Below are 14,794 nucleotides of genomic sequence, written 5' to 3'. Positions count from 1 at the left end.
GAACATGTAAAGGTCTCCAATCAGGGAATCCACAGGTTTCAGAAGCATTAGCAAGGCCCTGGCACCTTGCCTGCTCCAACACAAGCGCTGTTCCTCAAAGCATTGCGAGCTGCAGCTTCCTAAGCATGACCTAAGCCAGACACCCGGCTTTCCCATGCAGCAGGCTCTTCCTTCTGCCTACTTCTCTCCTCATCCCAGTGTAAACCTGTCCCATTAGTGCTGAAAACGTGGCAAGAACATGTACAGCACACAAGCAGATCCAAACCAAACAAGCACCTGCTCAAGTACTGGTCTCATCTATTCTTGCCTGTAGAACAGCACTTGACAAGAGAACAAAATATCCCTCCAAGCGTGCATGGACAGGGAGAAGAAAAGCAGCACTTCCCTTTCTTTTTTTTCTTAATTATTTTTAAAGCTGAAAGGGTGTTTGTCCTTCCCTTGAGCACCACAGGATGGGACCAGCAGATACACTTTACTCTTCCACTATACCCTGCCTTTTCCCATGACCTGATTTATTGGTTTATTTTAAAGCCATCCAAGTAGAAGAACTATTAACACTGATGTGCGTTGGGCCTGCTACCAACAGAACTGTCAGGAGAGCCTGACAGAAGAGAAGCTAGACAGTAATCAAACATGAATTTCATTGAAGGGTTAGAAAACAATGTTTGCAAAACCAAATGTCTTTTTTTTCAAAGCTGTATCATCATCTGCATAATCGTGCCATTTAAAGGTGTTACAATGTTAATACCCAGAAAGTCAATGTGTAATGTTTTGTTATTGTTTTTTAAACTGATTAGCTAATAGCAGTCGCTATGTAAGTGCTTCCCAGCTTGGCCAAATGCTAGTCTTTTCCTAAGGTAACTCTCAAAGTCTCCAAACCTCTCTACTGTGCAAGCCAGAAGCAGCATTACAAGGTAAGACCCCACCTAAACCTTAAGATTCCCCCCCTGCTCTATGTAAGAAATAAAAACTCATTAAGGCCACACTGTCAAATACCTAAATCTTCTACCCTGTCATGTGGAACATAACAGCAGCATGAAAATTTGGAAAAAAAGTATTTCAAACTACTTCTTGACTAGAAAAGCAAAGTGTTAGAGGGCTTGAGAAGGGAACTGTAAGCATGCTCATGGAAGATGCAGAGAGAAATGGACCGTCTTGCTTTGATCCTTACAGTGTAGGCATATACCTGAAAACAAACTACGACTACTACAGTTTCACTCTTTTATTTGGAAGTTTGATCATGAGCACAGAATTCCAAACAAATCCTCTTTTATCCATTCCAGAGAAGAGAAAGAGTCAACAGCAAAATAAGTTTGAGATGGGAAAGGAATTTTATTTCCCCTGAATTTATAGTCATTTTTCAGCCTAAGAAAACTAAACGCCATACTTTGCTCAAAAAGCTCATTATCTTTTCTACAACCACTCGTAACGAGCATCATACACGTGGCACCGTTCTTTCTGTGCTGGCACTACTTGAACCAAGTGCATGCTCCCTTCCCCAGGAGAAAGTGAGCACACGGGAGTGCTCCAGGAAGGCGAGCAGTCTCACAGAAACCAGAGGGAGCTAGCCCTTGTAGCACTGGGAATGTGCCTACAGAGCACAGGGAGAGGAAGAGCTTAACAGCAAACTCTTCTGATGGTGAGAAGTCGAAGTTAAACCTGGGAGCACCTCCTCTCAGCCCCAGGGAATCAGGCATCAGGCAGGGTTGCGAGGACTGGCAAGAATCCAAGTGCACTTGGTACTAACCTTGGCCTCACAGCTTTCCTGCTTAGGAAAGTTACTTTACCCAGTGAAGTATACTTGAAAGACTAAAATAACCTCAGCTTCAGTTGCTGGCAGCTTTTGGTTCTCTTATATTCACTGCTAAAAGCTGCTTCCATTCTGGAGCAGGTTCAGGAGTCAGGTGACATCAGAACTGATGAAATCCAAACAAAATCTCCCCAACAATGCTTTAAATGAGTAACAATGGGAAGAGATATTCAGCCCGTTTGCTGCAAAAGGCTGCTGCAAAACTGCAGACAAGAAAAAGCATGCTTTGGGAATTGTTTTTCAGGATAAGCCCCATCTGAGAGACCTCTGAAGAACATTAAAGCTAAGTCTTTATATCCTGACTACACCTAAGAGGATCTAGTTGACAATGACAGAGACACACAGATCTAAGAGCCCAGCACTCTGCAAACAGAGACTGTAGGCAGCATAACAAGGAGGAAGTAAGATAATGCAAGTGGGGAAGAAAGAACAAGTTTAAAAATTGAATTTTAACCTCACAGCTTGAGTTAGCAACCAAGCATCTGTCTGGCTGCCTAAAAAAAGTTATGCCAATGTTTTTAGCGTGGCCATGAAGAGGTGTTTTGATTGGAGCTATGACAAGGTACAGAGTGGTAAAGCTTCTCAGAGCTCATGGGTAGTTACAAGAGCAAAAGGGATGTCCCCAGTCTCTGAAAGCAGAGACAGGGAAGAGACAAACAGTAGATTGCATCACCCACATCAACATCCTGGTAGATTAAAAAACATGGTTAGTTACATGGTTGTGAAGATGACATTTACAGACGGCACCTTCACTATGTGATTTTCAGGGTAATCTTTGGTGTAAGAGTGCAGCCTGAACAAAAAAAGGGGAAGGTATGTGAACAATAAAGGGAAAAGTTATCACAAATACTTTACCTTACGAAGCTGTCTCTAATCTAACAGTAGATTTTGCTATAATTCAGGATATTTCCTGCAGGAGTCATTTGCTTCCATTTGCTTCAAAGTACTAGAACTGTGTAGGTTTGGGGTTTTCTGTGGGGGAGGTGGCTGGGGTGGCAGGAAATCCCACACTATTTAAGCCCAAAGTACCAACTCAAAGCACATCAGTGTCAGAGCCAACGTCTCGCATTCTAGAAATTCAGACTGAAGAAGTCACAGCAGCCCAACTGCAACCGACAGACGGCAAAAGGACGTGGGAGTTCTCTGCAAGCTTCGTGTTTCCTCAAAACCCCTACAGCACTCTTTATAGTGAGCTGGGGGAGGAGTACAAGTTCCTAAGCCCTAATGATTTCCGTGAATGAAGGTCAGTAAATGCAGTCAAGCTTAAATAAGAAACATTAGTTCTTAATCAGTCCCAACTACCCACCTCCATGCAAAACAGTTGTATAAATACACCCTCCTTCAGAACTCACCATTGGATTTTATTTCTCGTACGTAATTGCTTGGAAACCACCCTGTTTTGCCATTCAGAGTTCCTTCCCACCAGCCTCCTTCTTCCACTCTTGTAACGTGAATAATATCGCCTTTTGAAATAGAAAGTTCATCTTCATTCGTCTGTTGAAAATTAAATTTCGCTCTCACCACCAACTGATGGTTGCTGTTATCTGTCATGTCCTAGAAAGGATAAAAATGGATAACTTTAGATATTTAAACAATTATTTCATGAACAAAACAAACATGCATAGAATTAAAATAGTGTGTGTGTGCACGTGCCAGCCCTCTCCCCGCACACATTTTTATTTTAAGGATTTGCAAGGATGATTTGCCATTTCTGGTGCCTCTGACATTTATATCCATGGATTTCTACCAGTCCCAGGTGCGTATCGTCTTATTACAGCTCCTTCAAATCAGAAGCAGGTAAACAGAGCTAAAAAAAAAAAAGACTAAATCTTACTCTCAACAAACAAACAAAAACCCACAATTTCTATTTTCTGTATAAACTGAAACTGCCCTTGGCAACTAAAAAGGCATAACAGCTTTACATCAGAGAGTTTTCTAACCCATTCTGGACTGGGAATAGTGGTACTGAGTTAGGTTTAACTCAAAACCTCTAATTCTGGACAGCGGAGAGCTTGCAGCTTCCCCCCTGCCAATAATGGATCGTGTTGGAAGGTTCCACACTGGGACATGCACGTCAGTGCTCTGCCCATGCATGAAAACGGTGCTCTTCCCCAAAACCTAAGAATCAGTTCAATAATTGAGTACTTTTAAGTACTTTGTGCCATACTCACAAATCATTTGCCACAACGTTAGCACAGGTGCAAGTCTGAAGCACGTCAGACTTGCAGCTGCCCGTACACATGCTCATTCCCTGTCAAAAATGTGAAGGTAGTTTATGGCTCTGTAATAACTAAATGCTAACAGCTACTCTAACAAGTGTTTCAAAGGAATGGTGTTCAAACTTGGCATTTTGTTCTTGAATCTCTGTATCAAGCATTTAATGATAATTAGGACTAACTGCCATGTTAAAAAAGCTAAATACACGAACAGCTTTAAATAATCCAAACACAAACCACTGCATTGTAACCAAGAGAACAAGATTACTAATCATGCCTGTCTTTACTACAAGTAAGGCCTACTTATAACCAAAATAAAAAGTAATTTAAGTGAGAAAACAACTGTAAGCGATCCTAGTCAGCCATCCAGGTAAGAGATTTTCACTTACACGCTGGCTGTATACTTGAGGTGATTAAAATATCTGCTGTGTAATGTCATTAGAATCATACTACGTGTCAGCTCAGTTGATATTCACAGCAATTACGTTATTGTATCACATCTCAATTTAACAATCAGATTGTTAGTGGCTGAGAAACTGTAGGAAAATGAGGGCAAATGAAACACTGAAAATACACAGAAAGCCCCAGGATACCGCAAGTCACAAACCATCTGACAATGGCATAGATCCGGTTAAGTGTCTCCGCCTTAGTCTGTGCCTGCACATCACGCGTTCTCATCTATTACAATTGCTCAACAAGAAAACTCATTTTGCCTTAGTAAACAGTAAAAAGACAAAATACACAACAACATTGCATAGTGACATCAGCTACAGCCCATGCCCTTTCTCAGGCTCTCCAGCAGAACCAACTGAGTAACAACTGGTAAGAACTGTTCCCAACTGATCATCTACAGCAACAAAACCAAACCAAGTATTTTCTTGGTGTTGGTCACTAGCTCTCTTCTCCTTGCTCTAGCATTTTTCCACCCCTTTGTAACCATCTACAACGCTGCTCAAGTCACTAGGTTGATACAAACACTTAAATTTCATTATTTCAGTGATCCAATTAACAGCTGGTCTCAAATGGTTTCACCAGCAAAACGGAGTGGGTGGCGAACAGCAGAGTGGGAGCTGGAATTAGTGGCCTAGGGCAAGAACTTGCATGGGCCCTGCTACCAGAGAAAACACGTCAAACCACACCTAAGAAAATTTAAGCAGAGCACTGTGGTAAGGTTCCGCATAGCAATCATCACATAGTTCAAAAATGCCTCCCCTAAACATGAAAAAAGCAGTTTACAGTAGGGGTCTGAACCCTTCCTATAAACCTTTTAGTTGCTAAAAGCACCTTTCACCGGTTATTTTCAGTGCAGTAGTCCACCCTGATTTCAGCTGCACTGTGAAACAACTGCCCGTGCCACCCAGTTACCCGAAAGCTATTTGGAGGATTCCCCTTGAAACCTAGCAGCAAAGAAGAATAACTACCAGTACTACCAACACGAGAAGTACTACTCTTGCTGAGGTTTCATCCCTAAACTCATTAAGTCAGTATAGCTGAAGATGAACATGAGATTTTGCCTTTATAAGAGTAAGTCCTTACACTTCAGAAGTAATTTCTGGAAAAACACTCCATATGCAGACAACATGGAATGGTAAATGAGGGAGGTAAAAAAAAACAATAACAAAATACCTAAAAGTTCTCAGAAAAGTTGCATGTATTTTGGAACGTAAACAAGCTGTAAAAATAGAACTTCGCAGTCTTGAACTACAGAGGTGAAAGAGAGCAAACACAGTCAACAGTTGTTTGCTACGCTATTGTTTACTTATCAATTTAGTCAAAAAGAAAAAAAACACCTCAGCATGTTTCAGTTCCAGAACTTACCAGACTCCGATATTGTCCCTGAAAGAGCTTCGAAGTTCTACTGTGTAAAGACTGCGACCCCAGAGAATCAAAAGACTTTATCCGATGAGATGAGGGACGTGCACATACAGAGTCGCTGCCCAGCCCGATGTCTGGAGAAGGAAGAAAAAGCAAATGTCAGAATTTGACAGATTTGCATACAGCTTTCTGCCCACTCCTGAAACGCTCACGTACTTAAAGCAGATTCGAAGTATCCGTGGTTGCTCAATAATTCAAGATTTTAAGAAAATGAAGCAATAGTATGAACTGAAACCCAGAGCCACTGTCTGTTTCTTCCACGTACAGACAGGAAAACAGTCTGAGCTATTTAGGAAGAGGAGGGTTAGGATTGTGTTTCTCCATTCCTACCCGCTACCAGTCTATTTAAAGGTAATTAACCAACATCGTTTTAGCTAGTGGCCAAGACATTTGAATGCAGAAAGCTTGCTTGAAGTAAAGCCAGCCACATCTGTTTCTTAATTCTTCCCCCCAGCCACGGCCATCTCCCTCTCAATTAAGACATTCTTTCCACCGCCTTCCTACGGCCCTCTCTCCCGTCCTTTTTGCCAGCTCAGCTACTTCTTCTCTGAGGGCAAGGGGGAAGAAAGGGGCAGAAAGGAAGCAAGCTGCTCGCTTGGAACAAGGAATACCTCACCCCCTGCAACTTCTCCCCATTTCCACTTGCCCTTCTCACAAAAAGCTTGAGGAGTTCACCCAAAGGGCTGACAGCGAGGGGGCAGCAGGGCCCAGGCCACCACCCCAGCCGGGAGCGGGGCAGTGCAGGCCCAGCAAGGCCTGTGTGTGACAAGTTGATCCTTTTCCTCATGTTTTCCATACCCAAGGATGTTATTTAGTGGGCTTCTAAGCTTCAAAGAGCCCTGAAAGCAACACAGCAATGTCACTCTGCCTAGTGACATTCAGGTTTGGGACTAGCCAAGTCTCCCACCTGCTCTCCTGGCTTTTATGCCCCTTAATCTTTCCTAGCAGCTCGCTGTGTCTCCCATCACTTGACCTGGATCAGAGGTACACAGAGACAAACACATTCTCCTACTGTCGCTTTCATACTAAGGCAAACAATGGTTACACAATCCTAGTTATTTTGGGTGAAAGAAGCGACACACACAGGTTCAGCTCCATAAAGAGACTGGTGAACAAAGTACATCTGCTGCTCCGTGGCACATCTGAAGGGACAACTCGATTAACCCGCAAGAGAAAGCCTTCCAGCTTCAGCACAGCATCCAACAGCAGCCGAGGTGCAGCAGAAGGGCGAGAGTGACACGGGCAATGAGGACAGAAGAAAAATGTTGGCAAAGGATGTTCAGCCACTGCAGGGTTGCAGCAAACACCTTCCTCACGTGCATCTTTAAGTGAGTCATTATTATGCTCCAAAAAGCATTATCCTTCAGGAAATACATGAAGATGAACTCCCTAGTCAAATGGTGCGATATTAGAACTATTCATCCTCACTTGCATATTTCATATGGGTAGTATCATTGCACACTGAAGTCATAAAAAAACTCACACTTTGAACTTGCTTTCTTAAAAGCATTTGAAGGGCACTGCATTAATATAAACACTGCTGATTTGATTATAGTCCATACAAAAAAAACAGGCATCTTTTTTCTTTTTTCAAAAGCTTTATTTCATTCATCTTTTTTTTTTTTTTTTTTTTTTTTTTTTTTTATAAAATGTTTAGAGAGAAATGAGACTAGGTCATGGCCTTCATTTGTAAATCATACCATTATGGTTAATTCCAGTGCTCCCCAAAGCTTTCAAGTTGTAGTAGTAAGAGAGCCATGAAGAACTGACAGAACTTCAGGATTAAAAGTAACCTGAAACATCGCCATGCCCATTTTGTTATGGTTCCTGTCTGCGGTCAAGTAGGAGAAGAGACACACCACCAAATCCAACAGTAAACCTAGGGGCAGTTCACCCAGGAAAAGAGCATGAGGTTTATTCACTGTGGCGTGTTCCAGCTTCTGGGCAACCATAAAATGCTCTACGTAAAAATCGCTTAAGCATGGCCTGATTTCCAGTGTTTTCTGTTTTACAACAGCACAACTAATATGCCACCACAAGAGCACCTTTTGAGGCTTGAATTATAAGCTGCCTCTGTACAACTTGAAAAGAAGAAAAAATATTACAAAAAAACAACACAAATTGCAAGTATTTTTACCAATAAGTAGTAATAATAATTTACAACTATTACTTAGACACTTTGATAGACTTTAAGGGCTTCCAGACTCCACGTATTTACTAAGGTTTCCATTAAAATACCAAATAAACATGTTAAATGATTTTCTCAGTGGCATTATTGTCAAGGGAAAAAAAAGAAATCATCTCTGCTGCCAAAAACTGAAGAATCTTGACTGGCAACAGGATTTGCATGTTAGGGAAATACAAAATTCTGTAGTTTTCACAGAACTTTCACACTTCCATCCAATGATTTCCAGTGTTTGTAACACCTTTTCTTCCTCTCCACAGTCTTCAATTTCCCCACACCAATTCTTTTCCCCTCATCTGTCTAGAAAAAGCAACTGGTACCTCAGTCCTATCCTCTCCAAAGTCAAAGAACCTGAGGGAGGGAACATATTTAACATCCTTTCATCACGCTTCAGGCTCATTACTCACGCTCCTCCCTTCACAAAAAGATTCATCTCAGAAGAATCTGCATAAGCCTGATGTTTCTGCAGACTCAGATCTGAAAGTCATCTTCCAATACTACACTAGGGAGGTAGGGTCTAAAATGCCTTCGACACAGTCCCCAATTAAAATTGTTTGGAAGTACAGTTGGTCAGGAAGATTTATGCAGCTCTGCTTGCTTCTAGGAATGAGGCAACAACACAGTTTGCTTGCATGTGGTTTTGATTCTTGGTTTGATTCTTGGTTTCCATACCAACAGCAACACCTCCCTCCCCCCATGAAAGGGATCAGTTGGGGTCCTCCCTAAGGCCAGCTACAATTGTGACTTCTGGATGTGGATATTAGTCTACTGATGTCTGGACCAAACAGCTGCACTCGTCCCTCTCTCCTAAAGACTGCAATGGGTCAGCGTGCTGTAGCAGCTTTAAAGATGTAAAGAAACGATCTACATTTCCACTTGAAGTTGAGATGACAGGCAGCATCTTCAACTGGCCTAAGTAACTTCAAAGAAATCCGTGGTACTGCTCCATGCCCACTCACTACAACTAAGAATTCAACTGGGGAAGTCGCTCCTAAGGGGTATTTTCTGATGCTAGAAATAAATAAATAAATCCATTTTCTAATGGACCAAAGGAGGACTATAAAAGAAAAAACATAGTTATAACACTAACAAACAATAGGTTCTTTTTTTTAAGAATTATTGCCAGCTAGAAGGTTCAGTCTTTGGCCCACAGCAAAACTTTCTTCTGAAGAAGAAACTGGAGAACCCAGACAGGCTGCTGCTAAAATCTTAATAGAGTGCAACGAAGAAACTCTTCTAAAATGCTGCAGAGCTTCTTTTTATCTGAAGTATAGGAACAGGCATAAATGTACACTGATGCAAGTTGAAGACAAGTTAGGAGAGCAAAGTAAAGAGTGAACTGTACTTACCTGCAGTTACCTTGTTTAACGCAACTAAAGAGCTGAGAACTTTGCTGAAGTTCTGTCCCTGATACAGATCATTTGCATCAAAAGTCTGAAAAGAAAAGAGCATACATTAAGTCCTAGAAACAAGCCTTTAAACTGAGCGCATCTATCATCATCACGATGATTAAGGTGATCAGTCTTCCAGTGGCTGTCATGGATCAGTTATAATGTGGGGGGGGTTCCCCCCTTTTTTCAGTTTTACAACTTGTTTTTTAAATAGAAAGAAAAAACACAGAAACAACTGCATTTGATTAAAAAAAAAGAAAAAAAAAGAAAGTGTCATTTAAACTACAGGAAAGCTGAATAAAATGCCATCATCACAAGAGAGCACCTATCCTCAGACATTTTGGCCAACCAAGTCACCTGGTAGCATTCAAAGCACTGCATTACTCTCAGCACGTTCTTCTTTTTCTGTAAGTAGCTCACAGCCATCCTACCTGATTGTCCATACAATGCTTTTATAAATATCATAACGTACTTGCCACCTCTTTATTCTACAAGGCAGAGGAATACTGCATTTCTTAAGACTTAATGAATCTTACATTGCTGGATAGGTTAGATGAAGAATGATGTTTGGGAAGGGGAGGAGTAAAAGGTGAAGGTATTTCACTTGATTTAATTTTTAACTGTGGGAAGCAGATCCAAACCTCAAACTATCTCTTAGAAAACACACCAGCAGCTTTCAAGCACTGGGTGATGACATTGAACATCTGGATTTTTGAGGGGAAGGGAAAAAAAGAGAAGAGACCCATAATATTTGCCTGAGGCAATGGAAACACTCATCCACCATCTCAAGAAAATCGCTCTCGCAGCAGATTCTGCACAGGTTGAAAGGAGTCGCACTATTCCCTTGTGCAAGATTAAAAGAGGACAGCAAAAAAGGCTGCTATTACAGTTGTTCCAGCTGATTTAAGAAACAGAAAGATTCAGTTTCCTGCAGCGTCACAGCTTTTATCTAAAAAAAAGAGTCAACAAGAAGTGGGTTATTTTCCTGGCAAGACCCAGCCCGCAGGCACTACCACGGGATGCCTGCAGTGCAGAAGGCAGCCGGCAGGGGCAGGACAGGAAAAGGCTCCATCCCCAGAGAGAGGGGCACAGGAAGGCTGCGACAAGAAGGGGAGCTTGGTTAAAACAAGAGTAGGGAAAATTTTCATGGAATTTATCTAAAGTAGCCACCTAAGGGACTGACAGACCAGTTGCGACCTGTTGTGTTATCCGCTAACAACAGCAGAGCAGCTTTAGGGAACATTTAAGTGACAGACTTATTCAATAAAGGGGGAAAAAAAAGGTTTCCCAAAGAATTCACTCTATTCGTGCACCAAGCCACTATTGCTCGCACAAAGTCAGTCCTAATTATTTCATCAAGTTTCACCGGGCTACAGATAATTTCAGGAGTATTCATATTTATTTGAAGCTGTAAGGATAAAGTAGAGGGACCAGGGAATTGCCCTGATGTGGGCTCTGTAACAGACTCTCACAATCACAGAAAGGTTGGAAGAAACCTTAAAGATCACCCAGTTCCACCCCCCTGCCATGGGCAGGGACACCTCCCACCAGCCCAGGCTGCCCACAGCCCCATCCAGCCTGGCCTTGAGCACCTCCAGGGATGGGGCAGCCACAGCTTCTCTGGGCAGCCTGTGCCAGGGCCTCACCACCCATAGGTGTCAATTCTTTTCCAGAAACACAGGCAATTATTTTAAAACACACACAAGCAAGATAAGTAAATAGCTTAAGTGACAGCAGAACTTATACACCTAACTTAAATGGGAAATCAGACTGTTGCGAAGTGGTTAAACTGATCTAATTGGAACAAAGAAAGCTCCTATGGAAGAAAGCAGCAACAGGAGTTTATAGTTTTCCTTACTAGCTATATGCTTACTGTGGCAGTTCTTAAACTAGCAAACTGAAAAAATGAACAGAATCACAAAATAGCAGCTCTGATCCTAAAAAAAAAAAAAAAAAAGGACATATGAGAGCCGAGCGCTTGTGCAGACTCCAGAATTGGTCAGAAAGGCACCAAAAAGCAGGGAGAGAACTATCAAAAAGAAGTATTTAAGATAATATTATAAGCTCTAGCTTAAATCTTACCGCTACCAACATTGATAATAGTTATCTTAGATAGATTTAAGCTCACCTTCATTCTGAACTCGGACTCAGCAGAGCGCTCTCCCGGGCAGGCTAACCGGAGCACAACAGGACGCGGGCGCGCCTGGCTTCCTGCTGAGCTGGGCTAGGAGGGACCCGAGAAGGAGGTGAGCGGGCTCTCCGACACGCTGCGGGCCATAAAAAGGCCTGGATCCAGGGCATGCGCCCAGCCCGCTGCCTCCTCGCAGGAAACAGCAGCACAATGAGAGGATACGAGAACCGTCTGCTTCCCCACGGGGCCGGGCAGGGCCAGTGTGACAGGAAGCCACCCGCTGCACCGTCCCGGCCAGGATGCCATTAATAGCTTTTAATAAAAGGAAGGGGGCCAGGACACCCTCCAGAGGGGCTTTGTAGTGCTGTGACAAATGCTTAGGGATAAACTGATGGAGAGATAAAGGAGGATGGAAAAACCGCAGGTGCTCTGAACTTGTGAGGCTGCTGCGCATCAAAACTGAGTTCAAATCCTTGATTATAAATATCTTGTGTCCAAAAAAAGACAAGACGCCCACAACAAACATCCTCCTTCTATTTTCGGGCAGATTTGCTGGTTTCACTTAGCATCCAAAACCTCTCCAACTGAGTAAAATCATCTCAAGATGTTTTCAGAAGAGCTCAAGGGGAATTGCTGGAGAAAAAGATTTCATTCCAGGTTTTCGGCAGAAGTCAGACCGGTATGTGGTTTGCCGTCTTCATTCTGGCACCTACAAGCAGGTCTACTGGGAGAGCTGACCCTTTAAAACATCACATCTGGACCTGAGAGTGTCATTTGGGAACTCCTCTGCTCAGCATTGCTGGACAACACCAGCACGCCAATATCCCAGGCACGGACTGCACTCTACAAGCAGACCAGACCACAACCCTCAGAAGCTGCCTTCCCCCTCCATACCCCCAGTTCTCAGTGTACGAGCCTGGCTCCCTGTAACTACACCTGTGTCTTCTGCCCTGAGGACTTCAGCAGGAGGCAAACTGTGTTGGTAAGGATGTCCTGACCTCTTCTGGGTGATGCATGAAACATTAAACGTGGTCACGTATCAGTGGCAGCAAATACCTACAGGAAGATGCACGTTGGAAGGCAATTCCTCACTTGTAATTGCTTCAAGAGCTATTAATTAGACAGTTTTAAAATTCATTACGTATGAGCTATATTGATTTTTCCATTTCTGACGTTTCTTCACCACCACACTGAAACACCTCGGAGATGCATTTCATCCCCGTCATGTTCCGCAGCTACCAGACCCATCCTCTCATTTCAGAGCACAGCTGACTCTTGCCTGTGCCCATTTAAACTCCAGCACATTAAAAACAGTCATGGCAATACACTCGGGTCAGCCTACGGCACTTGAACTGCTCACCCTCTGGGGGTGGAAATCTGTTCAGAAGGTGGTTATGAGCTGCTGCTGATGAATTAAAACCAATAAATACCCGTCCTTCACATCCCTGCAACAAGCAGTGCCTTCTGAAGTGACAAAAACATTAACAGAGGAACATGTGAAAGAACAGGTAAAGAGGAAAATAAGGTCAAGAATGCAACTGGTGAGAGCAAACCCAGGCATGCCAAAAGCCTGCAGCAAGCACTGATTTTTCTTTAAACTCTCCACTTCCAAGTCCTCAGGCATCCTTTATCGTATTGTGCTTCTTCCCTTTTAGCCCACAAAGTCAGAAGCTGGTCACGGTGGAAATATTCTCAAAATACCATGTCTCCAATGAGAAGCTGGGGACAGGAAAAAACAGGGGTGGTTGAGACAAGCTGCCGGGCAGGCACTTTTTCATCACCTAGGTCCACCAGCAGATTGAAGATGGGTGGAACCCTTAAACCATCACAGCACCAGCAAGGCTGTACCTCACAGTCAGGGTAAGGAAAGTTCACATACTGGTTAATAGAAAAACGGGAAGATTTTTTTAAATAAATATTTTATTGCTCGACTGGTGCCCTGAATAACCACACGTACCATATTCCAAGCAGATATTAGCATCTTAAGCACCTGACAGAAATAGATGGCAGCTTCCTTTAAAGCCCTGCACTGGGAATCACAGCAGCCGAGGAGCTGCCCCGTGAAGAGCCCAGATATCTGTGCGACACAGATTGGGCTGCCCTGCTCGCCTCACCAGCCGGCCCCAAAGCAAGCTGCAACCCCGGGGCTGAGCACACAAAACCAGCCGGAGGCTTTCCAGCTCAGCCTGGTGGCCTAGGGCCCCTTGTGGGAAAGATTACAAGCACGTTGGCTCGCTCAGCCGGCGGAAACGAGAGGAAATGAGCAGGGTCTCGCGGCGTCACCTGCCGAGTCTGGCAGCGGCCGGCATGACCGCAGGGAATGCGTCATCCCACCTGGCCCTGGCAGGCAGGCTGCGGAGCTTTTGGCCACGGGAGAGCCAAGAAACGAGGGGCAGGAAAAAAACAACAGCTCTGTTACAAAATGGTGACCTCCTTCGCAAATATTAGGAACCTCCTGGTCCTCCACCTCACTCGCCCTGTGTATTTCTGCCCCTACAGCAGCTGGCAAGGGGCAGCCAGGAGTGCCGTTCCCCTTGCACCTTCCTGTGATCACGCCTAACACGGCCAGGCTGGAGAAGAGATGCCATCGGTAAGCCCACAGGCAAAGCACAGACTGATGTCTTTGTTCCTTCCAGCATCAGGTCAGCTGTGAGTGTGCTGGGTCTCATTCAGCTCTTCTGCAGCAGCCGGCTCGGAGTAGGGAATTATCATCTGAAAGCTGTGGCAGCAAGAGGAAAGATAAGAAAAGCGGGGAGCTATGACAACAGGGAGGAAGGAAAGGGGATGGGGGAGGAGAGATGATTACAAGTGTTCTGGAAATTGGTACGAAGCACGCTGTTTCCCAAATCATAATGCACAGCACAAGGGAAAGCTCAAGAAAATAATACATTGCTTTTAATTTTTAGAACAAGACAAATAACTGGGAAAACAGATCTGCAGTGCAGGATGTGTGTGACCTGGGAACAGTTTGGAAGGGAAATTAAAACTCTTTGGTGTATATATGCAAAGAATATATAAAGATTCAGAGATCTGGAATTAAATTCATTGCTCATAAAACTCTTCCTCAAAAACAAAAACTTAATTATATTAAGAACACCTAAAAAGCTCCGATTTCAATAATGAATAGTGCTTTAAAGACCTAACACATTATGTACTAAAGCAGGCACAACCCAAATTCAAAGCATA

The 14,794-nt window shown here is 43.5% G+C and overlaps 1 protein-coding gene across 3 annotated transcripts in view; it reads right to left on the bottom strand.

Moving 5' to 3' along the window:
* Positions 1-14,794, bottom strand: part of ARHGEF7 (Rho guanine nucleotide exchange factor 7) — a 109,432-nt gene that overhangs the window by 61,470 nt on the left and 33,168 nt on the right. For 2 of the 3 annotated variants that reach the window (XM_032207817.1, XM_032207819.1), the window contains exons 3-5: positions 9,436-9,520; positions 5,845-5,975; positions 3,163-3,364 (exon numbers count right to left, since the gene is read on the bottom strand). In XM_032207817.1, the coding sequence (XP_032063708.1) occupies positions 3,163-3,364; positions 5,845-5,975; positions 9,436-9,520 (418 nt within the window). Of the gene's footprint in view, positions 1-3,162; positions 3,365-5,844; positions 5,976-9,435; positions 9,521-11,605; positions 11,621-14,794 lie in introns of those variants that run through there. The other variant, XM_032207820.1, reaches the window with a different exon arrangement.

The sequence above is a fragment of the Aythya fuligula genome, chromosome 1 (assembly GCF_009819795.1).
Source record: "Aythya fuligula isolate bAytFul2 chromosome 1, bAytFul2.pri, whole genome shotgun sequence".
Classification (NCBI taxonomy): domain Eukaryota; kingdom Metazoa; phylum Chordata; class Aves; order Anseriformes; family Anatidae; genus Aythya; species Aythya fuligula.
Note: the sequence above shows the minus strand (reverse complement) of the source record. Positions and strands in the feature narration are given on the sequence as shown.